Genomic DNA, 27802 nt, shown 5'->3' with positions numbered 1-27802 from the left:
CGTTTTTGATCCGTTTTCTTCGGAAAGGCTGTGCCTCTGCACCCGCTGCTCGGTGCGCGCCCTGCACGAGTCCAGTATCGGTGCCCACAAGTGGCGCAGGAATAGTGGTGATGCGATGGTTGCGAGGGCGAGTTGTGACGGTAAAGGTCGTGGCTGTTGTTGTGAAGCGGAGTTGCGGTTGGTGGTTGTTATGTGATGGCTGTTGAGACGTGGTTGGTGGTGGTAGTAATGGCGGCTGGTCCAAAATAAAGATAGTAAAAGAAAAACGGCTATCCTGAAGGGTCGCAGCCCGCATGAATGACATTTATTCCCCCTAAACAACGGGTTTGGGCCTAACTACACATATACTTACAGAGATATCTCACCTAAGGGACCTGAATGGTGGTTTGCGAATTTCGTCAACCACAACAATATATATATATATATATATATATATATATATATATATATATATATATATATATATATATATATATATATATATATATATATATATATATATATATATATATATATATATATATATATATATATATATATATATATATATATACATTTACATATACATATACATATACATATACACACACACACACGACACTTTGTGGTCAAATCGAACAACTGTGATATTAATGCAATGCATGCATTGTTAATTTCTGTTCATCCAGATTCATTCTTCATCTGATTCAGAGTCATCTTCATCTGGCAAGTGAATGCTATTGCTACACTCCTGTTTGCATCCGCATGCAACACTGCAGATCAAGTTGTGTTTTCTGCAGGTGCAGCGAAGCGTTGAACATCTCGTTTTGCAGCGGCATGTCAGCAGTTCGATACACACAGATGGGACTGGATCCAGTCTCATGAGCAGTGGCTGCAAAGACTGTTCTTCACGACATACCCAGCCACATTCCTCCGGTTGTGGTAAACTAGGAATAGGCACTATTGCATTTAGCCACACCATTGCCTGGTAGTTGCTTTGTTGAATATGAAGAGCTCAAGCATCATGAGTGGGTGGCAGTTTTTCAGGATCATTGACCCGATGAAATAGTTCTGCGCGAAGGTCATTGACAGAAGTCGCATTCGTGGTTGAGCTGTACATCTGGATAACAAAGAGCTCGATATTGTCTGTGTCGATATCCGGGCTGTGTCCAAGATCTTTGAGCAGATTGGGAAACTTCAGGTAGGTTTTCCATGCCGTGTGCTTTCCATAGCCAAAGAACTGGCTTGTGAAATCTGATCCAGTAAGTGCATGGAAACTCAGGATGTTATGGACAACCTCTGGTTCCAGATTTTCACGCACAGTGCACACTGGTATAAAGTGTTTGTCTTTGGACGTCCCACTGCTCATCCAGACTTATTCAGCAGTTTCATGATGAATCAGAAGCAAGAGAATGTCAGTGTCTCTCGTGCACACAACTACTCTGTGGAAATTCTGGACACTGGCATCCAGAGCATGCAAGATGATTTTGGTGTCCGCTTCCTCGTGATTTGAGTTCAGGTGCTGCACATCCCGACCTGTGGATGATACAGCAGGAAAGGCATCTCCTCCAGAAACTACTACTTCATGATAGGTTGGTAAGGTTGGTAAGGTTTGCGCTCGAAGTAGTAGCTGGTCACGCAGAAACCGAATGAGGTTTACTTTGTTTGCCTCCAGTGAGATGAATGACTGCCAGACAGAAGGTAGACGCACATTACGGCCATCAATTATCCGACGTATTTTCCATTTACTTGTTGTTCTTTGAACTCTTGCCCCAGACTTGATTGACTTTTGCCGGTAGTCATCGAAGACTATGTCCAGTCTTGTTTGTGTGCCTCTCAGGTTACTGAAGACTTGGTTACAAAATGAGTCAGCTAGATCGCCGAATGTTGTTGCATTAGATGGCTTCCCCAAAGCTTGCACAACAGCCATTCCATCAACGATAACACAGGTTGGTCGGTCTATTTCTGGAAGTAGTTTTTCCTTGTAGTCGTCACAGAGTATATGGTACAGATCTGCCTTTTCTGTGGGTCTCAGCATTTCATCTGGAGTCGCAATGGCAAGTGGAACTGGGGAGAGCTCATGTTGTCGTAGACCTTTGAGGTCTATTTGACGATCACTGCTTGCTGCACTTAACAACCTTCGGAATAGGTCACGGTCTGCTTTTACGGCCTTTTTCTGACCAGCCGGCGTAACGACATTGACAGTGTTCAGATTTGTGAATGTTTCGATTTGTTCTTTGGGATAGCATCGTGAAACTTCTCAGGGGCATCTGGAAGTAGGTTTGATACAAACTTGATGAGCAACTCTGTGCCACGATTTTGCGCCGTTAGTAGATCCTCTCTTATGTCATCGCGGGCAACATCATTGGTTGATATGCAAACAAGTTCTTCACTTGTACGATTGAAGGGATTGAACTGCACGATTTGCTCTTCCAGTTTTTTTCACATCAGTTTCGTCTCGTTTTATTCTTGAAGAGCTCCTGTCCCCTTTGCATCTAGAGCGATCGCGAGTCATGCCGACCATCTTGCGATTGTCATTCGACAGTCGTGCTCGGTCACTGAATGTGATCATCCATCGGTTTAGGGCACTCGCGATCCGTGTTATGCCCACGAGTCCTCCCGCAATTTTGCACTGTTTATTCACGTGTTCCAGTGCTTGGTTTGTGGCAATTTGGTTAAAATAGCCAGTCGACTCCTTCACGCCAAAGTTTCCTGCCAAGAATTCCTGATATACAGAAGGGGCGGTTTGCTCCAGTTGCAACATGTCGAGCAGATATATGACACCCCATCGTGCGTAGTTGGTATGATCGTACGTGATCATGAATGGAAGCATGCTCTTGAAGGTTGACAGATGAAGGGTCCAGTCAGCTTCTCTGTCTGCTCTAACAAACAGAAGTAGGGTTTCCACCAGATCTATGTACTGCCACCAGAACATCAGTGTAGCATTAGATGCATTCTCTTCAAAGAATTTGTTGACGTCTTGGACAAGATCATCGACATGTTCGACGAATTCTTGAACGGTCGCAGGTATGTTCTCATGGTCATTCTCCTTGAATGTTGTTGCTATTGGAGTGGAATAGTTGTTTGCATCTTCGATACTGCATTTTTGATTGTGATCATGCCAGAGTTTGAAGGTCCGGAAGAGTGCTCTCCACATGGCTTCCATGGTTAATTTGTGTGTGCGAACAGCACGATTCCAGGATTTCCCTTGCATGATTCTCTGTGCAACACACTCGCTGTACATGCCAGCTTCGATCCAGATGTCAGCTAGACCAGATTGTGCGAAATGACTGCCGAGAACGCCGAGGAAATTCATAGTTGTGTGGAATGCCCCAAGTCGTACGATGACATCGCTCAACTTTTCCGGAAGGAGCCAAACCAATTCCTTGGCTTTGTGGTACAGTGCCTGATCCAATGTAATGACGGTTTTTGTCTGGCCTAGCTTCGCTGCAATCGCCTTGCTTCTCAGTAGAAAAGTCATTACCGTGTCAAGTTCCTGGGCAGGGGCTGGGATTTTTGGGAGGTATCCCACTGTGGTTACATCTGCACTCGGTTTCACCAGTGATTAGTTGAACCCTGTCCATGCAGGGATCTGTTGGGCATCTTCAGCAGTCAAACGACTCATCACCCATGCAAGGTCAATCTTTTCACACTCTGACCTCCGTGATGCTGGACAGTCCAGACTGATGTTTGTCACTGGTAGGCTGAAACGAGGGGGGACATGCTGTGGAGGTGTCTCGGATGGTGTTGTATAATGGAATGTTGGCGGGATATTGCCAATGCTAGTTCTTCTACCGATTGTCGTTTCCTTTTTACTCTGTGGATTGGGTGAGCCTCGCTGGAATACTGCCATTTGTGTGACGTGAAGGGTGCCTTTTCCGTCCAAGGTTTCTTCTTGCATGTCAAAATTATCTGCTGCGAACTGAACGAATTTCCCTGGAACGACACCTTCTGGTACAAATGTGTTATCATTCTCCTCGAACCTTGATATCTGAGATTGTGCAATCGACGAGTCTATTCTGTTGACTGTTGGATAGCTTATACTATCCCCAGCCATATGTAGATACTCAATCAATTGTTTGGATCTTGTCAGGTGATGGACAAACAATCCTGTTCCAATATGCTTCGGTGTATTCTTGCGACCCATTGATACATTATAGACAATATCTTGGCAGACGTTTAAGATCCGTTGATGAAGTGCTGGACTAATATCATCATTAGGGCTGTTATCACAGTCAGGCTCTGAATGCTTGCCGGGGTTGAGTTCATCCTGTATGATCCACTTCATAAGCAGGTACACACTTGTCGGTATGCATTTTTCTTCTGCTTCTTGGTTTTTTATTTTATTTTATTTTTTATTTTTTTTTGTATACCTTGGTCGAGGCTCGTATGAGAGCTAACACACAACTCACAGCAAGGAGGCATGAGATAAGAGGGGCGGGAGTGGAAGGGACAAAACAGTGGGGAACAGACACATTAGGTGAACTGTGGAAGGGAGAGGGATGGGGATGGGACGGGGAACATGGCGAAGAGAAGATGGACATTTCAGGGATTTTCAGGAAGGAAAGCAGGAGAAATGAAGAAAGTGGGCTTGGGTGGATTATCGGGGGTAGAAAAGATCGAGGATTTGGATGGGGGAAGATAAGAGGTGGTGGTGAACAGCTGTTTTGAAAGCCTGGAGGGAAGAATGGGAAAAAATAGAGTGAGGAAGTTTATTCCAAAGGCGGGAAAAAAAGAGGAATGAAAGAGTGAAGATGAGCAGTGATTCGTGATTTTGGTAGTTTTACCAGAAGGGGGTTGTTGGCGGACCTTGAGCACCCTGTGGAAATGTGGTGGGGACAAATCGCAGAGAGAGCAGGGGGGGAAAGGCTGGAGAGGAGTCTGTAGAAGAAAGAAAGACCACCGACCAACCTGCGGTGATTGAGTGAGAGGCCCAAAGACTCAGCTTCATTGCGGGAGATGCCGATGATCTTAAATGCCCTGGTTTCGACAGCGTGAAGCCGAGAAAGGTGGGAGGCAGGAGCACCAGCCCAGAGGGGAGAGCAGTACTCCATCAGGCTACGGACAAAAGCTTTGTAAGTGGTCAGGAGCTCAAGAGGGCCGAGGAAGGACTTAGCACGACGGAGGATTCCCAGTCGGCGACTGGTTTTGAGGCGAGGTTGGAAATGTGACTTTCCCAGGAAGGGTCATGGCAGATAGTGAGACCTAGAAGCTTGAAAGAAAAGACTTCTTCCAGAGGATTGTTGAGAAAGTGGATGGGGGGGTTTTGTAAATGGTCCTTTCGAAGAGACATAGTGAGAGTATGAGATTTGTCTGGATTGAAAGACATGTTCCACGTGTTGGACCAGTTTGTGATTTTATCCAGATCTGCAGTGAGCGAAGAAGCTGCTGCTTGCCGGTCTGAGGGATGACAGATGGTACGGCAGAGGGTGGAGTCGTCGGCAAAGAGAAATAGAGGATTTTCCAGAGAGTCCGAGAGATCATTGATGAAAACCAGAAAAAGAACAGGGCCCAGAACGCTACCTTGAGGAACTCCAGCCTGCACAGGAAGAGGGGATGAAAGAACTCCATTTAGGGCCACACGTTTACTGTGACAGGAGAGGAAGTCTGCGAGCCATGAGTGGAGATGGCCTTGAGTGCCATGGGAAGAGAGTTTGGTGAGTAGGGCAGGGTGCCAGACTGTGTCAAAGGCACGTGATATGTCCAGGGATACGGCTCGGATTTCCTGTCTGGCATTGAGGACCTCCATCCATTGATGGGAGAGCAGAAGCAGCATATCCAGGGTAGAGTGACCTGGTCTGAAACCAAATTGATGATTGGAAATCAAGCCATTGGAGAAGAGGAAGGATTTCATGTCTGAAGCGATGATGGATTCCATCACCTTGCTGATGATTGGGAGAAGGCTGATTGGTCTGTAGTTACAGGGATCTGTTTTTGCACCTTTTTTATGCAGGGCAGTGATGTTAGCAGATTTCCAAGCAGATGGCAGATGACCTTGGGCAAATGAGAGGGTGAATAGAACAGAGAGAGGGTGAGCAAGAGCAGAAGAGCAGGCTTTGAGGACACGTGGGCTGATGCCGTCTGGACCGGTTGCAGAATCTGACTCGAGGTTTGAAAGCAAGCTCTCCACCTTGTCAGAAGAAAAGGATACAGAGTCCAGGGACAGTTGGGTGCGACTGGGTAAAGTGGGTAGAGATAGTGATGGGTTTAGGACACAAGATTTAGCTGCAAACACCGAGTTTAGACATTCAGCTTTATCACGTGTGGAATCAGCAGTGCGGCCATTTGAGGTAAGGGAGGGGATGGAGGGGGAACATACACCAGAAACAGATTTGATTAATCGCCACCAGGATTTTGAGGATGGAGAGAGGTTTGAGAGTTCAGACTTGAGATGAGAAAGATGTTGTTTTCTGGCTCTCCTGAGGGTAGATACACACTTGTTCCGAGCTTTGTGGAAAGAACTGAGATTGCCCTCAGTTGGGTTTGCTTTCCATGAGGCAAAGGCAAGTTGTTTCAGGACAACTGCCTCGTCACAAGCTTCAGTAAACCAAGGGCGGGAGGAAGGGTAAGACAACTGAACACGAGAGGGGATAAATCTGTGCATGAGGGAGAGCAAGTTTCTTTGAAAGAATTCCCAGGATGAGTTGATGTTTGAGAAAGTAGTGATAGGAGACCAGTCTGTAAGTTTGATGGCTGCTCGGAAACCCTGCCAGTCGGCTTGAGTGAAATGCCAGACTCGACGGCGGTGAGGTGGTTCTCTGATAACAGCCAGAAAGATGTCCACTTTGACAAGGACATGGTCAGAAGAACCAATTGGAGCGAAGGAAGAGCAGCAGATATTGTCAGGGAAATTTGTCAAAATCAGATCCAGAAGAGATGGAGTACCATTGCAGCAATGCCAACCCTCCCGATTTCATCGGGAGGATTCCGAAAATTCACCCAAACTCCCGCCCTTACGATCACTATCCTTATCCTCCCGAAATTTTGATATTTTTGCACTGTTCACTAATCAGAATGTACTAGTATGAGAATTGAATGAAAAGCATCGTCTGCTACGTATAGCATGTGGTAACTCCATAACGTTCGCTGCTACCAAATTGTACGTAAAAAATTGCAAATTCAAATGAGGAGCAGCGAAACATTGGGTCTGGATCTCGCTTATGCGATCATGCACTGAGATTTAGTGCATGCGGTATGTGTGCAATACAGTGCATGTGGTATGTATGCACAGTGTATATGCATGCGATACGCTCACTCCATGCAGCTGGGCCCCGTACCAGCCCGGCGGTCGCGACCACCGTGCGGTGTTTAACAGCCGCTACAGTTCTACGAGTCGCTGCAGCTGTGGAACATCGACTTCGAAGTTACTGATGCTTCAAGCCCTCGATGTTGATTACGAAATGGCAGAAAAGAAGCTTACGAAGACCAAGAAATGGTCTCAGAAGTACAAGACCGAATACAGTCTCCAATACCCGTGTATTCGAAAGTCTGAAAGAGGAATTCATCATGCGTATTAGTATTGTACAGTATGCAGCGTTGATATTTCAGTTGAGCACGGAGGTCGCGATGATATTCGGAAGCACGTTGGAAGCAACGGCACACGGACATTGCAAAGGAGAGATCTTCGAGCACGAGTACCGGTACACTTCTGAATTATTTCACCAAACAAGGGACAAGCGAGGAAGAGGATGTTACCCGAGCGGAACTTCTCTTTAGTGGATTTATTGTGGAACATAACTTGCCCATATCAGTCTCAGATCATGCTGGACCTCAATTTCAAAAGATGTTTCCAGATTCAAAAGTTGCTTCAAAGTATGGATGTGCAAGAACAAAAACTTGCAAGATGTGCAAGATGTGCAAGAACAAAAAAAAAATAATAATAATAATAAAATAAAAAAAAAACAAGAACAAAAAGCAAGAAAAAAAAAAGAAAAGAAAAAAAAAAAAAGAACAAGAACAAAGAAGAAAAAAGAACACTGGTCAACAATTTTTTACTTTCTGAATGTTGTCTAGATTTCTACAAGTGAATTAGGGTATTCTGGCACTGCTGAATCAGGAAATGGCATCCGTTTCTCTCCATCAGGTCAGGTTTTTGTGCTAAGTTGATTTGAAAAAATCAGATCTTGTGACAAAATCAATTACATTTTTGTGGCATTATCAGCTGATTTTTGTCAACACATATCATCCTAAACATGTTTTTAAGAAAAAAAAATGTTTTGCCAACAACATTTATTGATTACATGATAGAAACATCGATTACTGTCATCTGAATGGTGGGCATTGATAAAGGTAAGTACAAGTAAATTGCATGTTGCGTCACCACTGTTCAAACTTCAGGGCTTGAACTTCCGTTTCTTCGAACTCCTGGAATGTTCAGCGGCAGGGAGGTCTCTCTTCAGATTCCAACAGTAGTCAGCCATCATGACTGCGTCCCAGCGACCCTGATACCTGGTCTCCATCTCCTTCATGTCCTGATGGAATCTCTCCCCCTGCTCGTCACTCATTGAACCCAGGTTCTCAGGAAACCGGTTCATATGTGAAAATAGGTAGTGCATCTTGATGCTCATGTTGCAGCCCAGGTTTCTGAAAGCAGTCAGCATGTTGTTGACAAGTTCTGCGTAGTTTCTGGCCTTATTGTTGCCAAGAAAGTTCTTCACTACCAAAACAAATGTCTTCCACGCTTCCAGTTCCACTTCGTTCATTGAGTTTTTGAACTCTGGATCTCTGATGAGCTGACGGATCTGAGAACCATCAAAGATGCCAACTTTCAACTTCTCCATGGTCAATCCTGGAAAAGCCTGGCACAAGTAAGTGAAGCAGTCACCATCTTTGTCCAGAGCCTTGGTGAACTGCTTGATTAAGCCGAGCTTGATGTGCAGCGGTGGGAAGAGTATTCTGTCTCTGTCCACCAGAGGGTGGTTGATGACGTTCCTTTCTTTGCATGGCACCAATTCCTCCCGCACAGGCCAGTCCTTCTTCGTGTAATGCTGAGCACGGTCCCTACTATCCCACATGCACAGAAAACATGGGTACTTGGTGAAGCCAGACTGTTGTCCCAACAAAAAGTTCACCATCTTCAGGTCAACACAAATAAACCACTTATGCTGATCATAACCAATTTTCTCCAGCACGTACTTCACCGCTTCATACTTCTCCTTCAGTGTAGTCGAGTGAGCGATGGGTACAGAGGCAAACTGGTTGCCGTTGTGTAGCAGAACACATTTCAGTGATCGCTTGCTGCTGTCAATGAACAGTCTCCAATCTTTGGGTTCGTACTGTGGCACTCAAGCTTGAGCAGAAGCGCATGTCATAAATTGGCGCATGTAGGTATTGTACATTCTTCAGAGTTCGTTATTTCAAGAAATACAACTTTTTTGTATTGTCACATTATTACAAAATCTGCCCCATTAACTTTAGTTTTGATCCACGAACTTTATGCTTTGCCTCACCAATTTTTGGAAGATTTTGAGGTTTTATGACTTCAAACTGATCCCTTTTCGACATAATCACCTAGAACTATTGTACCTGAATACTTCTTGTCATTAAAATAATTATTTCCAATTAAAACAATTATTTGACATGACATTTTACCCCCACCAACTTCTTCTAAAATGCTCCACACATGCGTACATGTGAACAAAAATGTAAAAAACGACATGTGGCCATATCTCAAAAACTTGACCTGATTGAACAAAACTAATGTGAGTTTTGGATTCAGCGCATCAGATTCGTCCTAAATCAGCTTAAAAAATGCAGACAACAAATTTGTTGTTGACCAGTGTAATTGGTGAGTTGTCAAATGTTACTGCTTCATCTATTGCCGATATTGCTAGACTAGCTCCATTTAGCCTAGCTACAGACGGTAGCAATGACAGTGGTGAGGCCCAGCTATATCCTGTCCTGATTTCGTACTATGACAACAGTGCTGGGATTGTGAAGCTAGGTTTGCTAAGTTTGCCTGCGTGCAAACAAGATTCCACTGGAGAAAACATTTTCAAACTGCTTGATCATGAGTTCAGTGACAGGAAAATTCCGTGGGGAAATTGTGTTTCCTTTTGTGCTGATAATGCCTCTGTCATGGTGGGCAAGCACAAAGGAGTCGCTGCTTATATCCACAAACAAAATCCAGAGTGCTACATCATGGGATGCCCTTGCCATATGATGCACAATACGGCCAAGAAGGCGGCTCAGGCCTTACCCATTGAATTAGATGACTTTCTCATCGATATTTACTACTACTTGGACAAAAGTAGTAAACGCGTCAAAGGAGTGAAAGCACTGCAAGAACTCTGTGATGCCCCGACACACAAGATTCTGAAGCATGTCGCAACAAGGTGGCTGTCCCTTGGTCAGTGCCTAGACAGGCTGATTGAACAGTGGGAGCCACTTCGCCTCTTCTTCAAAGAAGAAGTACGAAGAAAAATGCAACCAACTGTATCCAAGACTCTAACAACGAGCAAGAAGGACGGCACTGTATCTACTGCCAGTACTGGCACTGCAGGATCAAGCACTAGTGGAGCAGCATTCACCACTACCACTGCAGTATCTGCTGCGAAGAAGACAGCAGGGACAGCACCAAAACCAATGCTGAGAGCAGGTAGCATCACCGGCCCTTCATCACGTTCATCTACAAAGCAGATCCCTTCAGAGTCGAGAAAGACTGTGATAGTCCCATCTGCAGGCAAATAAGGACCCAAGTTAAGTTCTGCTTTTGCCAAATCACTTGATAGAAGCTCAGCAAAACCTTCAAATCAGAGGTCTTCTTCTTTGGCTGCACCTACCTCAAGCTCTCTCCTCAAACGTAAAATTGGATCTGGTACTACGAGTCTGACCTCTTCTGCTGGCAGTAAACGCAAGTGTGATCGCCCTGCGGCTAAGTGTACTACGAGTTCTACAACTAAAAGCGCATCTTCCTCAAACACTGTGCAGGAATCTAGAGAAAAACGTGTCAACAGGATGTTCTTGTCTCCACAAACAAAACTCTATTGTTTCTTCCTTCGATATGCTAACAAGCTTTTTGAGAAGGGGAATCTTCTGCTCCAAAGAGACGAACCCTGTATTCATCTCCTGCACGGAGAATTGAATGGTCTTCTGAAAGATATCTTCGTACGGTTTTTGAAACCATCGGTGTCATCGGTTGCTCTGGTAAATGTACCCTTCTCTGACAGAAATCATCAGAAGAATGATGAGGACCTCATGATTGGGAACGATGCCAAACTGTATATAAGGGAACAAAGGAGTCTCAAGAAATCCACCTTCACTCTGAGTGAGTCAGACGTCCAAGGTTTCTTCAGTGCAGTTCGCTCATATTATGTGAAAGCCTGCAATTACATCTTCAAAACCTGGCCGCTAGATGATGAATTAGCCAAGCATGCTCAGGTGCTGGATGTTAAGCTACACCAAGAAGTGGGGTTTGACTGTGTGGAGTTTTTCATCAAGAAATTCCCTGTCTGTTCAGTGGCGGTGATAGTGACATAGACAGTCTTGAGAGTGAATTCGCTCACTACCAGGCAGACGCCTCCATAGCTACAATTGCTACTGAGACAGTGAGAGTGGATGAGCAGTGGCATCGGATTTCACAGCTCACAGATCCCTGCACTGGTGCCAAGAAGTATCCTAATTTGAGCAAAGTGATGAAGGGAATCTTGGTCATTCCTCATTCGAACGCATCATGTGAGCGGGCACTCAGTCTTGTACGGAAGAATCATACTGAATTTCGTCCCAATTTGAGTGTCAAAACCCTGGAAGCTCTCTTAATTGAAAAACTAGCTCATAGCACCCCTTGCTACCAGAGAGAATACAGCAAAGACATAATCAGAAGGGCTAAAAGAGCCACACAGCTGTCACTCAGCAAAGCTGCCATGGAAAAAGCAAGCAGCAGTAGTACCAGCCAGTAAGGTAAGAAAAATATTGCTTCTTTTGTGCTTTTTGTTAATCTTTGATTGTCCCCTAACTTACTAATATTAACATACATGTAACATTAAAAAGTGCACAATTTTCCCCTTTTTTTGTTCAAAAAGTGGGAATTCTTAACATGTTAAATGCTCCAAAATAGGGCTCAGAGGGCACTAGAGAGCGTCTAGAACCCCAGAGCTTCCAGGGCCCTAAGGCGGGCCCTGGACCCCGCCGCAAGGGTCGAGCGCTCCGCGCTCGAGATGTGCGCTTCGCGCACATTATTTGGTGTCGGTTGAAAATCCTCCCTAATTCTGATTTCCAAAAGTTGGCATCTCTGCCATTGGTTGAGATCCGGGTCGGGAAGTTCACCGATTGAGTCAGTCCCAATGAGTCGCAGAAAGCTTTTGCTGAGGTGCCATCGCAGGTGAGAGAGGTACCCACACCTAGCCAACTGGCGTGATGACAATTGAAGTCACCACATAAGAGGAAGAGAGTTTGGATGAGAAGATAGAAGATGGTCCATGTTTTCGGATAGTGAGGTGTAGATGGAGTCATCACTGTTCGGTGGACGGTAGAGTACACATATAAACATGAGGTGGGAGTGGAGAGGAAGCCGAAGCCAGAGGTATTCCTGGGGGTGTGGGGGAGTGAGAGCAGTGCATGGAGAGTGAGGAATAGAGTCTTTGATGAAGAGAGCAACACCTCCACCAGGACGAGGCTCAGGTCTGTCATACCGTAAGAGGGAGTAACCAGGGAGAGATACTTGGGAGTCAGACACGTCTTGGGAGAGGAAAGTTTCTATTAGGCAGATAATGTCTGGTTTGTCAGTGGCAACCTGTATGGAAAGATCTGAAAGGTTTGAGCGAAGGCCCCGGATATTTGAGGTCCACACTTTTAATGAAGAGGAAGGGGAGGAGGCTTTGGGTGCAGGAGGGGGAGGGGGAGGGTAGGACGAGGGGGGCAGGTAAGGAGGGTTGCTTGGTTCAAGTCATCATAGCCCTTGTGTCCACCAGCTATTTTCATGTCAGCCTTCAGTTTTGTTGTGACTATGTAGACAGCAGAGGAAATGTGATTCTGGGCTGATCTCATCTGGTTGCAATTCTTCTGGAAACCGTTCCATCAGCATCCCAATGGCGTCATCAGTGGTTGCACTTGAAGCCATCAAAAGCAGTGGTTGGTTTGCTTGTCGTTGCTTCCGGAAAACGATTCTGTCAGCGTAGTGTCTCTGCAATTTTTGTTTTAAGACATGTGTTCAGCATGACGGATCGGGAATTGCGTCTACTGACATGAGTGACACATTTCTCGACGACCGAGTCCATACTGTATATATGGCCACGTTTAAAGCCAGCATCCAGTATCAGTATGAGCTGGTCGAGTGAAGGGTCGATTTTGGAGTTTACATCAGGATCAGTAGGTCTGTTGGCTTTGTATTTACAAGATGGGTGATAGTACGCTTTATATGATAGCAAATCATTTTCGCCAATAATACACTTCAGGTTCTCGTCAAATTTGGCATGACCCTTGATGGTTGCTTCCACCTCATCGGACTGCACTTGATGCACCTTGTCTCTTTTGTGACTGGTAATAGATACACTTTTTCCAGTCAACCTTTGGTACAATTATGCGTGTCTGTGGTCTTGTGCTGCCGCTTGCACCGTCTGTATTTACAAAAGGGGACATGTCGGAGTGGCGCTTCTTGACGAGATTGATGTTGCTTCGGTTCGTAAATGACGCATAGCATGATTTGTGCCATTTTGGTTGTTTACTGAGCAGATTATCTACTGATGATAGGTCATTTCTTAGTTGTGTCACAAGGTCAGTTGATTCGTGAAGGAGTCTTTCAAGGAGGGATGAATACACTTTATGAATGCCTTGTTGACTTGAACATGATAAAGTGTCTGTACCTTGACAGAAGACACACTTTGTCCAGTTAGTTTCAACCCTGCGTTTTTTTTTTACAGGGAGCACCACTGTGGGTACAATAGTCTGGTCGTCAGTGTTAGAAGCCATTGGTAGAAAGTGGTTAAGGCATTGTGCAGATAGGAAAGCAAATGTCTACAAGCACAAAGAAAGCATTCTATACTACTCTGGGGCAATCATCCATCATCAGGTTAGCGTTGACGGAGCGACACACCGTGGCCTTGTTCTTCATTCTGAAACAGAAAAGAGAAACCAACATGTCATACATATATGATTATTCATCTGAAAACTATTATCATTGATGTCTTATTCATAGCAGAACAGCTGTCACATCTGAAGATGCTGAAAAAGACAGAAATGTACCTGTTATAAGCACATATTTGTTGAATTAGTCACATTATCCATATTGTTTGGTTTGTATAGGTATCTACCAATATATTATAAAAATGTTATATGTGTTTGGTATCATTTTCAAGGGTAATGAACGGGGATTATTTCAGTGTCAATTGTATCAATCGGATAATAACTTTTTTAGTTATTGATGATATTCCACGTTGTCGAATGCTAACCCGAAATAATTTTTTGACAAAATTACTAGGTTTTTTCCACTCTATGAAAAGTAACATATAATATTTCTTCAAAGCATTATTGGAATGATGCAGTTGGTCATTCTGCTCATTTTGATACCATACACGTGCCCCTATGTTGGGTATTGGAGTCTTCAGATAAATAAATATGATTTTGATAATGTCGCGAATCGCGGACTCGATTGAAGTCACAAAATCAGCCATAAAACGGTCATGCACACCTTGCCAGAATGAAAACTGGGCATTTCTAGTCCCCGGAGGTCCCCTCTACACGCCCATATAGGCTTTAGGTATATACAATGACACGTGAAGGGAATTCTCAAAATGGACCTGTGGTTCCTGCACTATGAGTTTCTCACCACAGGAACTCTTCTATACGTGAATCCTGAGGAAACCTGATGTTCGAGGCCGTGGCTCAAAATTGGTCCAAAAAGAGCGCCAGTTTCAATCCTCCTCGTCCCACCTCCTCCTTCTCCTCCTTCCTCCTCCATCGTCAACAATGTCCCACATCAAACAGAAAAAAAATCCCATTTATTTATTAAATCATTCTTCCTTTGTGACTTTATTTCACCTTCTATTCAACACTCTGTCCCTTGCCCTTTCTGTTGTGTCTTTCTTAGATACTAGATATTGATGAGTATTGCAGGTGCTTATCTGTCATCTGCACGGGGAGAACAATATATATATATATATATATATATATATATATATATATATATATATATATATATATATATATATATATATATATATATATATATATATATATACACGTGACGGTGGTTCGCGGGCATGATTGAACAATGCCACGATAGGTACAATTGAGTTGGTGGAAGCTTTTGAGGAAGCCCTACTGTAAAAGCATATATCTTCTGTCAAAATTGACCAAATCCAATCGGATTTTTTTTATATGTTGAACTTATGGACATTACGCACAGCTTGTAGGAAATGAAATTGCGAGGAAAAAAAAAAAAGTTCAAGTGGGCGTGGCTCTGCCCACAAGAGGCGTGGGACGCACCTCATACAAAAAGACACAACCAGACCATGATATCTAGCTTGTCCAAGTTTCATCAAGATCGCATCAAACGTCACGGAGTTATGCTCTGGAGAGAGTCACAAACAAACAGACAGACAGACACAACAAAAATAGTGGTCACTGCTCGCGCCCGCAAACCAATATATTGTTACGGCTGTGGAAATTCGCAAACCACCATTCAGGGCCCGTAGGTGAGATATCTCTAAGTGCATGTGTAGTTAGCCCCAAACCCGTTGTATAGAGGGAATTTATGTGATTCATTCGGGCTGCGACGCTTTGAGATAGCCGTTTTTCTGTTCTATCTTTATTTTGAACCAACCACGTCTCAACCACCATCACACAACAACCACCTTAACCACCACGCCAGCCATCGTCACCAACTACAACCATGCTCCAACCCTCAGCCACGACCTATACCTTCACAACTCGATCCCGCAAACATCGCATCACCATCATTCCCAAACGGCACCATAACCATCAAACCACCACCGATAAACCCTCCACCACCCTCACCTCTCTCCTTCTACGGCCATTCCCGCACCACCTGTGAATACAGCATCGGGCTGTCTTGGGCTCGTTTAGCGATACGCACCGGGCCGCGAGGAAAATAGCACGAGTTAGGTAGGGGATGTAGTTAGAAGGATGGCAGAGTTCAGCGGTGTGTGTGTGTGTGTTGAAGAGTAGTTGAGTGGAAAATGTGCTTGGTGAGTGAGTGAGGCCAGCGGGTCTGTATGAATGGAGCGAATGTGGAATGCATGGTGCGCTGAGTGATTGGGGGGAGGAGTGACTCCTGCCCAAGCGACCCCGGGGTCAGTGGAGAGTGAGTTAGCTGGTTTAGTCAAATTGACAAAATGGAGGTCGTTTTGCTGTGGGTGGGAGTGTAGGCTCAATACCCATTTGGAGGGGTGCAGGAGCCCTGTTGACAGGCTGGGAGCATGGCTGCGAAAGGTGAGTATCGCTGAGTGGGTACGCCGGGCACCAGGCTAGTCGGCCGCGGTAGGCCAAGGGCCCATGGGGGGCCGGGATAGCCTAGTGGGCACGGGTGTGCCCGTATATTGTGCGGGGGCCCGGGGTGCCGTTAGCCGCGTGGGCAGTGTTGTGGGCACGGGTGACCCTCAGAAAGGGGCCCGGGAAGCCAGCCCGCCACGTGAGCGTTTCAGGGGAGTCGCCAGGGAGGGCACTCCCCGGTGTTTAGGGAGCTGGTAGGCTCGGAGGCAGTGTAGTGCCCGGGGGTGCCATAGCTGGAGAATCGGCAGAGGGTAGTGCCTGCCAAGGGGAGCCACGCGTCCCAGCCATGAGACCGTGTGAGGGCACGGGAAGAAAATTGGGGGGCGAGGCCCGAAATTGTGAGGACACCAACACAGGCGACGGGAATCTGGGTTGTTAGAATCAATAGTTTAAGCGCGAGGCGCTTGTTGAAAGCTCCGGGGTAGTTTAAGAGATAATGGTTAGGGTAGATTAGGAGATGTACCCCTCCACACCATCCATCCCTTCGCTCTCGTTGTGAGCCTCTGGACCCACTTTGGGTTAGATCGCTGAAGTGTGGGGAGGCCATCCTGAGGCTTTGTTGGGCCTCGACACAGGACGCTAGCTCTCCCTTGTTCCCCTCCGGGAAGGGAATGTAGGTGTTGGGAGTAGGCTCGGTGATGAGATAGGTTAGCCGAACAAGGACAGTAAAGGGGGTTAGGGGACGATTTATAGTGGGGAAGTAAAAATAAAAACAACAAAAAAATAAGTTGGGGCTAAATTGGTTTTGACAAATTAAGGGAGTGGGTATAGACAGTGACAGGCAAAGGCGATAGATGGGAGGGAGACATTAGGCAGGTCCGAGCCCGCCTTCTGAGTGGCCAGCACCACCGCACTCCCTCCATCAAACTGCACTGCAAGGCAAAGGCCGGCCAACTTCATCGGCAGCTGTTGTTTTGCTACGAGGTCTGTTCCGGCCGGATCGTCTGCAGCTGCTGTGCTTCAAGACCTGTGCCGGCCAGTTCGTCTGCCGGCTCTGCTTGCCTGCAACGGCCTTGTTCTGTAGGCTGTGTTTGCCTGCTGCCTTTGCCATGCCATGCCCACTGCCCATGTTCACCAGCCCTGTTCAATTTTGCTTTGCCCCCCCCCCCCTTGTTCATTTCCATGTGCGCCAGGATCATCAAGCAACAGTTTGCAAGCTGCAAGAACTGTCCTGTTGGCAGCGACAACACGGGCCTGCAGTGGCGGCCCGTGCACCGTGTTGTATCCATCCATCCATCCACCATTCCTTGTTTGTGTCGGCTTGAGTCTGCACCGTTCACTGTGCCGCAGGGACTGCCCTGTAAGCAGCCGCACAAGGAGGCTGCATTTGCGCAGCCCATGCGCCGTTGTTCGCTGCGCCCATTTAAAAGGGGGAGGCCGTGGACTGCGTGTGAGCAGCCGGCCACGTTCCCTGTCACCTGCATTGGTTCATGAGCCAGAGACTGCATGCGAGCAGCCTGGCTCCCTGCTAACTGCTTTTCTCTTTGCAGAGTCCATTGATCCTGGGCCATGGTTTTGTGTAAAATTTGTAAGTATGATGTACTGTAAATATGAGTGTGCCCCCGGCATGTCTGTCTAGCGCCGACAATTTTATTTAAGTCATCTGAGTGAGTGTGTTTGTTAGTTAGTTAGTTACTCAGCCCTCAGCTTATTTATTTTGGGGAAATGAATACCATGAATGTCGCACTCAGGGATCCGTAGGTAAAACGTACTCGGGGAGAACTACACATGATGGCACACGAAAATTTGACGAATCGGGACGAGTCTATAAAAAGGGGAGGGGGTAGTGTTACGGCTGTGGAAATTCGCAAACCACCATTCAGGGCCTGTAGGTGAGATATCTCTGAGTACATGTGTAGTTATCCCCAAACCCGTTGTATAGAGGGTATTTCTGTGATTCATTCGGGCTGCGACGCTTTGAGATAGCCGTTTTTCTGTTCTATCTTTATTTTGAACCAACCACGTCTAAACCGCCATCACACAACAACCACCTTAACCAATACGCCAGTCATTGTCACCAACTACGACCACGCTCCAACCCTCAGACAACAACAACGCCAACAGCCACGACCTTTACCTTCACAACTCAATCCCACAAACATCGCATCACTGTCATTCCCAAACGACACCATAACCATCAAACCACCACCGATAAACCCTCCACCACCCTCACCTCTCTCCTTCTACGGCCATTCCCACACCACCTGTGAACACTGAGTATCGGGCTATCTTGGGCTCGTTTAGCGATACGCACCGAGCCGCGAGGCAAATAGCGGCCTTTCCGAGGGAGAATTCGGATCAAGAATGCTACACGCCCACTTCTGATCTGTCCAATTAGCAAGTGTGGAGCGGCTTGGCCCCGCCTCCAGACGCATCTGTGTGAAGTCGATATATGCAAATTCTAGGATCAGGGGAGGTTCACGCCCACTTTTCCTCCGTCCAATTGGCGAGCTCTGCCCCCGAGGTCATCCTGATCCGGATATTTGCATATTGTTTTCTCCTACCGGCCTATAAAACGGCGAGCGCAAGGCGAATCGCGGCAGAGTGTGGCAGCAGGAGAGTGTGGCAGTAGCAGTGTGTGTCGGCAGGGCAGAGTGAGTCGAGTCATCGGTGTGGCAGCGAGTTGCGATCTGCAGTCGGCTGAGGAGAGTTGCGCGAAGAGGAAAAGGAGCTCGGGTCCGAGGCAAGAAGGATGGCGGTCGGCGACGAGGTCGCGGTGTGAGATCGCTCATCGCGGCACTCAAGCCAGCCAGCCATTCTCCTCCCCCAGGGCATCAACAATTCCCCCTTTTTCCCCCGCGCTCAGATAGTGCTAAAAGGGGACCCCGTTCCCACCCCACTCCAAACGTCGTGCCAACGAAACCCGCCAAGGAGCACGGAGTCGGGGCACAGCTACGTGGCCACATCTGCGGCTTGTCCGTCAACGCGTCACGAGGACGCGGGTAGGACCCCCCCCCCCCCGGTCTCACGGACCTGGCCGCTCCTCCAGGTCACGCGCACATATTGGCCTCCAGGCCTGTCTGCCCCCTTGTCTCTGAGGGTGGCTTCTTTCCTTTGCTTTTGAGTAAATGTGTGTTGGCGCCTTCTGTAAAGTAGAACTGTTTCAGTGTTGCCGTGTGTACGCGTATTCGGTAGTAGATCTGTGTCATTGTTTCTTTTGTTTTAACTGCTATATGTGCATTTTGACTGTTTGGCTGTATATGTGTGCTTTCCGTGTGTCGCGTAATAAATGTGCATTGTGTTAACTGTTTTCCCGTTTCGCTTCGTCTTTTCTTCATTGACCCTCCATCCTGCTTCACGTAAAGGGTTCGTAGTGGGCTTAATATGCCCGGTAATTAATCTGAACCATCCAGGTCGGCGATAACACCGCTCGGTTATCCCGATAGCACGGAACGGGCCGCCCAAGCGGCCCGTGTCCGGAGTCGACCTGCGGCGAGGTGCGATCGCCCGGTCGACCATTCGCAGAGGTAATTCGGTCGATCGAATTTGGCGAGCGACCCTATCCTGCGCGGGTGGGCAATTGGCACGATCGTGGTGAGGTTAAACCCCCACCCGTGACTAGCTCCCGGCGTTGGTCTGAGAGGGTCACAACTGAATTGTCCATCCGGTGGGCGACTTGCCGCGATTCGAGTCACGTGGCCGTTCGCACACCGGCGGGCGCGAATTCGCAACAAAATATATGTATATGTATATATATATATATATACTAATAGTAATGCCCGGCGTTGCTCGGGCTAGCAATAAAGCCTGGTGTTGCCCGGGCTTTCTTGCAAATTTCCTGAATAGCTGTTAGCGGTTAGGGTTAGGGTTAGCTGTTCGGTTAGGGTTAGAGTTAGGTAGCTAACCCTAACACTAACACTAACCCAAACCCTAACCTTAACAGCTTGGCGTAGCGGAGGTAAACAGCGCCCGGGGCAAAGTGGAAATTTGCGTCCCCCGTAGGCCTGAAACTTGAGTGGATTTGAATGGAAAATCCCATAAGGGATATCGATTTATCAATTTTTTTAGAATATCGGAAGTGTTATGGAAAATTTTTTATAGCCAATGACCTAAGTTGGACCAAAAGCCATAATCGTACCGAATTTGAATGGAATCCGTTGGAGTTTGTGAAAATGCATCAAAACGAATTTTGAGGGGCCTCTTAAGGAAGACAATAATATCATTAGTATATGTGCCAAATCTTGTTTCATTTCATGCAGTAACAAAAATCTGATGGTGGAACAAAGAAAGGGGCGTGCCGAAATATTAATATATATATATATATATATATATATATATATATATATATATATATATATATTTACACATTTCAAGCAATAATGGACCATGCTTCCCCATTGTCTCGGATCACTCACCTGCATTTTTTTCATTTATTTATACTTTCATTTATGCATGCTTTTGGATTGTTCTGGATTTTTTTCCTGGTGTATTGGTTTCGATGTTCATCAGCACACAAAGTTACCGTGCTTCCCCATTGTCTGGGGTCACTCACCTGCATTTTTTTTTCATAAATTTATATTTTCATTTGTGAATGCTTTCCAATGGTTTTGTGATTTTTTTTTCCACCAGTGTATCGGCTTTGATGTCTGTCGGCACACAAAATTACCATGCTTCCCCATTGTCTCGGGTCGTTCACCTGCATTTTTGACTTTTTTCATTTATTTATATGTTAATTTATTTATATTTTCATTTATGGATGTTTTCCGACAGTTCTGTGATTTTTTTTTTCATGGTGTATCGGCTTCGATGTCCATCAGCACGCAAAATTTCAGCTTTCTACATCACCTGGAAGGTACCGATCTTTAATGAAAATGCATCAGTGGTTCGAAAGAGCTTTATATTATATGCAAGTGGGGTGTATTTACATATTGCGCAAGCTTGCGAACCATGCTTCCCCATTGTTTTGAGTCACTCACCTGCATTAGATTTTTCATTTATTTATTTCTATTTTCATTTATGAATGTTGTGCGACAATTCTGTGATTCATTTTTTTCCGGTGTACCGGCTTAGATCTCCATCGGCGTGAACAATTTCAGCTCTTTGTGTCACCCAGAAGGTTCCAATATTTTATGTCAGTCATTCAGTGTCTTCGCTTCACAGTTGAAACTGAGACCTCCTTACTTCGACCAGTGTTAAGCATTGCTTGAAGCTGCTCTCCTGTGAGCCGCCTATCACGCAAGCTGTTGCCTCTCAGAAACTTGTCTTCTGATTGTGTTGTGGCTTTGGGTCTGCCAGACCTCTTCCTGTCAGAGTTTCCTCCAGTTTCCAAGTGCCTTTTGATGGTGTAGGAAACTGTACTCACTGACACCTTGGCTTCTTTTGCAATTTATGTGAAGGAAAGGCCTACACTTTTAATGGTTATTATGGTCTGTTTGTCTTCCTTTGTTGGTTGTCTTTTTCTTGCCATTATGATAGCAATATTGGTTCACGAGTCAGTGACCAATATATTCGTTATTGGTGTGTGTCTGTTCCCGAGCATAGCTCCGTGGGTTTTGATCTGATCCTGATACAATTTTGGTGGGAGGTTTATATCATGATCTAGTTGCGTTTTCCTGAGAATGGGCATGGTGCTCCTATTATGGGCGGAGCCACGCCCAAAAAACATGTGTTGTTAGGGGGTAGCCGATTTCAATTTACATCTTCTCCGAGGGGGTTTGTCGAATCTGGCAGGGGTATCGGTATTTGGTTAGCCCAATGGCACATGCATAGCCCCACGCAGCTCGAGTTTTCATTTTCATGTCAAGGTCACAAGGTCACGAACTTAGAAAATTGCGAATTTTGACATAAAAATCATACGACGGCCCAAACTTTGAGAGCTAGGATGACAATATTTTTTATGCATAATCTTGAGGTCATTCCCCACCTAAAGTCTTCAAACCGTTTTGCTCTATCTCGAACACCTTGCCCGTGGCTCTCCCTTCAAATTTGTTTTTACGCTGATTTCATCAAAGTATGGATAATCCGAGGAGTGCGAAATGCCATATAGCCTATATGATGTTGTATTGTTCCTGGAATGTTCCAGAGGAAGTTTTGCACCAAAGATCATAATCCTTGACCTTTGACCTTTAAAGTTCAAAAGGTCAAATTTTCAAAGTTGTGGGAATCGAACCGGGTTTTCGACCTTCGATGAACTAACTCCAATAAGCTATAGCACGTATCCTGTTTCCTTATTTTAATGTGCACAATATTGTTTTGTGACCTATAAAGGTTATGCAAAGGTCAAATTTTGAAAGTTGTTGAACGAAACCGGGTTTTCGATATTTTACAGCTAATAACCTGTCACTCGTACCACATCAAGTTAATCATTTTTATAACTTGGTCAAAAATTATCACATTGTCTCATCCTTGGCTTTTGAAACAATCTACATCGTCAAATACCGCTCGTGAACCATTGCCGTCTCCAGACGTGTACTACTTCCTGCAGTACAATATTATCTTGTATATTATTTCCGAGTTTGTGGTTTCGTGTCGCGCTATCTTCGACTTTGTTCTGCGCTCAAGTAACGTGATATTCGGCTTACATTATCTCAAAGACCATATGAGGTGCATCGTACAAAAAAAAGTAAATAAAATGGTTCTGAAACAGTGAAATCGTGCCAAAAACGGTTACTGCATTTGGCTTTGTGTCCTTTGGTTGTTGTTGTGTCTGAAGTATAGGCCACAGACCGAGTGTTTGGCGCTATCCCAGCACGGATGGGGGGGGGGGGAAACGTGGATGCCCGAAGTCGGGAGAGGGGAATGGCGGACGAGAGAGGCCACCACCTCTTGGAGAGGCCACCAAGACGAGCGAGCCGGAAGACGAGAGCAACCACGAAGCAAGTATATCCACCGAGCAAGAGCATCTACCAAGCAAGAGCATCTACCCAGCAAGAGCATCTACAAAACTGCTTCGCCCGTCCCCGACTTTTATATCCTCGGAGCTCCACCCTGTTGCTCCGTCCCGTTCTTTGTTCCACCCCCCATCGAGGCGCTTCAAGAAAGGTCTCGAAGAGGGGCGTTCCTCCTCCCTGGCCGCGTCACACCGCGCATCCACCAATTGAGCACCAGTTTCCCTCCCCTCAAACCAAGCGCGGAGAAGAATGGCGCGAAAAGCCCACTGAGCGTCCTCGTTGGTTTTTATTTGAAATAAAAGATAGAAAAAGAAAAACGACTGACTCAAAGCGCCGCAGCCCAAATGAATCACAATTATTCCCTCTAAACAACGGGTTTGGGGCTAACTACACATGTACTTAAGAGATACCTCACCTACGGGACCTGAATGGTGGTTTGCGAATTTCCACAGCCGTAACAATATATATATATATATATATATATATATATATATATATATATATATATATATATATATATATATATATATATATATATATATATATATATATATATATATATATATATATATATATATATATATTGTTACCAATTCACGCCCGCCGGCGTGCGAGCGGCTGCGTACCTCTAATGGCAGCCGCGTTGCCCACCGGACAGACAATTCAGTCGTGACCCTCCTGGAACTATCGCCAGAAACCAGTCACGGGTGGGGGGTTTAACCTCACCACAGCCCAGTCCGCATTCTACCCGCACGAAATAGGGTCACTCGCCGAATATCGAAATACCTAAGTACTTGCGCGGGTAATCTACCCAGGGGCCGTACCTCACCGCAGGTCAGCTTGGGACACGAACCGCTTAAGCGGTTCGTTCCGTTCTTCAGTGATAACCGAGCGGGTATTATCGCCGACCTCGACGGATCCGATTCTCCTTACTGGGTGTTTAAAACCCAACTAATTTTTCCACGATGCAAGATGGCATTTTCAATGGGGAATCGAGGATGCAACGAACGGGATACATTTCACAAGCAAGGACATTTATTCACTATCTACACGTATACAGGCAAGGCAGTCTTGCACGTATGTACAAGCAAATATAAGCAATACCACAGACTACAATGAGAATGTACATGCACAGTCACTTACACAGGTTTTACTTAACAGATGGCGCCATGACAACATTCATTCAAAAACACAAGAAAAGACCCCCTCACAGACAAGGGGGCCAGGCTGGACCACTTGGGTCTTTATGGCATGGGACCTGGGAGACCGAACGGGTCCCGCGAGACCGTAGCAGGTTACCTGCACCCTCGAGGTGCCTCGGTGGTCGGCGATCTCTCTCTGGCACTCTCCCCCACGGATGCGCAGGTTCACGCCCCACAGCCGGCAGAGCTGCGCCTCCCGTCCGCGTCTCCGGTATGTCGCTCGGACTCTCCACCGACCCATGCCTCTGGTGTACGGGTCGCTCCACAGACCCAGAGACCAAGAGACCAAGACAAGACCAGACCAAGAGAAGGGCGCAAAACGAAGAGGGAGACCAGACCAGGAGAAGAGCGCCAACGAAGAGATGAGACAAGACCAGGAGAAGAGCTCCAACGAAGAGAGGAGACCAGACCAGGAGAAGAGCCCACACCCACAAATTGCTCCCCATAGTCCAGCAAGATGTGTTCGCTACCATAAAACTGAACAATGTTATTTATGAATTTCAGTGCCAGTGTGATGCCAGGTCCATCGGTCGCTCATCACTCAGACTGGAGGATCGGATCAAGCAGCACATTCCATTGGCAATCCGAAACAACTTGGAGACTGGTCATTCACAACCATCCCGTACATGTAAGAACCCAGCAAGAATGCCTACTCAAAATGAGTCTGCCATTGGTCAGCACCTTCTGACCAATCCCAAATTAGTGGGGCAGATCACAGAAATTTTTGAGAGGAATCGTGCAAATGATGATACAAGCATCAAATTTGGCACATTTATTCTCCAGGAGATTCTAATCAAATCTGCCTGATTGGCCATTTGAAAATCCAAATTTTGAAAAATTTGAAAAAAAAAATTTTTTTTTCAAGAGTCAAGATCACAAATCAATGTTGGATGCTGGCTGAGATTGGTGAATGTTTCAGAAACATCATCAAAGACGTTCCAAGTCTGCCATGCAGTTTTCTTCTCTTTACCGTGGAAGGCAGACATGACGTCGCATCCTGTGAACTCGTGGAAGTATGGGATCCCTCTAGCTTTCTCAGGCCCTATTGCAGAAACTACCTCATAGACTGGAATCCATCGTGCCTTGGCTCCTTGGCCAAAGGCAATCCACATGTTCTCAAGACCTAGTTCCTGTAAGGATGGCAGTACAGATATTGCTATGACTAGTACATCCGTGTCATCAGCCTTAATGATAATGGACTTGCTACCATCCGTCGTTGCATCCCTGGCTTGTACAAATATTTGAGTGTCAGCTTCTTCATGACAACATGGAGACAGCATCCAGTGACTTCCTTGTGTTGCTGATGGCATCTTCTCCTTTTGTGACAATGACTGTACTTGTCGTCTGTGCTTCACACATCTTTTCCGCAAGGAAGTGAAACAGCTCAGTCTTGTTGCTGTCATCTCAAAGAAAGCTTCTCCAGTTACTTGGGGTCTCACTGGTTCCTGTCACTCTTCTTCTGATTCCTTGCCCCCTTTTCGACCTTGCGTCAGACTTCAGACTTGACTTCTTGTACACATCAAACACTACGTCCACCCTCTCCTACCTGGCACCATAGGATTCCACCTTTGGGATGATGTCTTCTTTTGCTTAGTCATCAAATATCTTTGAAGTGCGTGGAGGTAGGGCATTGATAAGTGCTGAGCCATCAATGATGACTGCATCTCCCCTTGGTTCTCTGTCTGGGATGTTCACTTGTGCTTCAAGAATTTTAGCCAGCTATGACTTCAAATTTTTTTGAAGTTTTTTATTTTATTTTATTTTATTTTTCAAAATTTAGATTTTCAAATGGCCAATCGGGTAGATTTGATCAGAAAGCCCACACAGGCTCCTGTTCTTTGCAAACAAAAAGAGTATGTGCAAACACTGCATCTGTTTTGGCCTGAATCCATAGAAAAATGGGAGGTCACGGGTTCCCTTGGTGCCTCAAGGCCATGATGTGTACGTTCATGTCAGTAATAGTCTGAAGCACCAATCCCCAACAGTCTGAACAAATAAATTGTTTCATTTTGTGTCTGCACTTCCAGTATTCTTGTGTGTGTTTCCCGATGAGCTGCAAGATGAAAAGCTTCGACAATGTCTGTTCTTTTTCTCTGCTCTTTTGAAATGAAAAATATGCAAATGGAATCTTCTGTCAATGAGCCGGCAATCTGAGAGCAACAATTCGCATTTATTGCCACATCTAATACATTTTATTTGCACTAATGGAGGTGAGATGCTCTATTTGAAACTTTGTTCATTTATACAGTAGGTAGCTTTTTGATGCCTGAAGTCCGTAATAAAAATTTGGTTTGGTATTAAAGCCAGTGACCAATTGCAAATTAATAGTGGGAAACTTGTTATTGTTGCATTCTTATGTGTGCATTGCACAATTGGTGCCTTGTTAAAAATAGATTTTTGAATTATAGTAATCTCGTTATCTACTCCCTCTTTGCCTTTTTTTTTTTCCCTTGACTCTGAAAGAGCTTGTGCCTGTATTCCTTAACAATCGCTACATTCGTCAACATTCGAAAAATGGCTGGGGGAGTCTGAACTAAACTGAAATAGACTAGAAGGGCACTCAGTGGAGTGCATACCAATGCCCTCTAATGCCTGATCCATGTGAACATATCTGGCCCAATACATTTTTGAAATATCATGCTATATATCGCTTTTGAGCCCTATCTCTCAATGGTGAAGAATCACTGAAAAATTACCGTAGTTGGATCCAGATCTTCACCCAAATCAAATCAATTTGTCATGATCACACACCCAACCTGTCCACCAAGTTTCATCCGAATCCCTCCACAACTTTTTGAGATATCATGCTACATATTAGTTTAGCCCTATCTCTCAATGGTAAAGAATCACTTAAAAAAAAAAAAAAAAAACAGATCCGGATCTTCACCAAAATCTAATCAATTAGTCCTTGTCACACACCGAACCTGTCCACAAAATTTCATCCGGATCCGTCCACAGCTTTGGGAGATTTCCTGTACACAAACAAACAGACAGAAAGGGGTGAAACCTTAACCTCCTTCACCTTCGGTGGCGGAGATAAATATCATGCTTTATATTGTTTTTGACTTTCTCTCAATGTTGAACAATCACTTAAAAAAATTCTAGTAGCCGGATCCAGATCTTCACCAAAATCTAATCAGTTCGTCCTTGTTACACACCCAACCTGTCCACAAAATTTCATCTGGATCTGTCCACAACATTTTGAGATATCATGCACACAGACAAATAGACAGAAAGGGGTGAAAACAACCTCTTTCACCTTCAGTGGCAGAGGTAATAATGGGATTGATTGGAGGGAGGGTGGGGGTTGGGGAGTGGAGGGTTTCCTTTTGGCTTGTCCAAAAT

At 45.6% G+C, this 27802-nt stretch overlaps 1 protein-coding gene across 2 annotated transcripts in view; it reads left to right on the top strand.

Annotated features, from left to right (window-relative positions):
* LOC147012353 (spectrin beta chain, non-erythrocytic 1-like) overlaps positions 1 to 27802 on the top strand; it is a 330873-nt gene that overhangs the window by 3657 nt on the left and 299414 nt on the right. The window contains exon 1 of one of the 2 annotated variants that reach the window (XM_085856436.1): positions 21151 to 21217. The exons of the other annotated variant lie outside the window; for it this stretch is intronic. Coding sequence (XP_085712562.1) covers positions 21172 to 21217 — 46 coding nt within the window. The 5' untranslated portion in view covers positions 21151 to 21171. Of the gene's footprint in view, positions 1 to 21150; positions 21218 to 27802 lie in introns of those variants that run through there. 2 annotated transcript variants of the gene reach the window in all.

This window comes from Eptatretus burgeri, chromosome 15 (assembly GCF_056783735.1).
Source record: "Eptatretus burgeri isolate ZD-2024b chromosome 15, Ebu_testis_v1, whole genome shotgun sequence".
In the NCBI taxonomy this organism is placed as follows: domain Eukaryota; kingdom Metazoa; phylum Chordata; class Myxini; order Myxiniformes; family Myxinidae; genus Eptatretus; species Eptatretus burgeri.
Note: the sequence above shows the minus strand (reverse complement) of the source record. Positions and strands in the feature narration are given on the sequence as shown.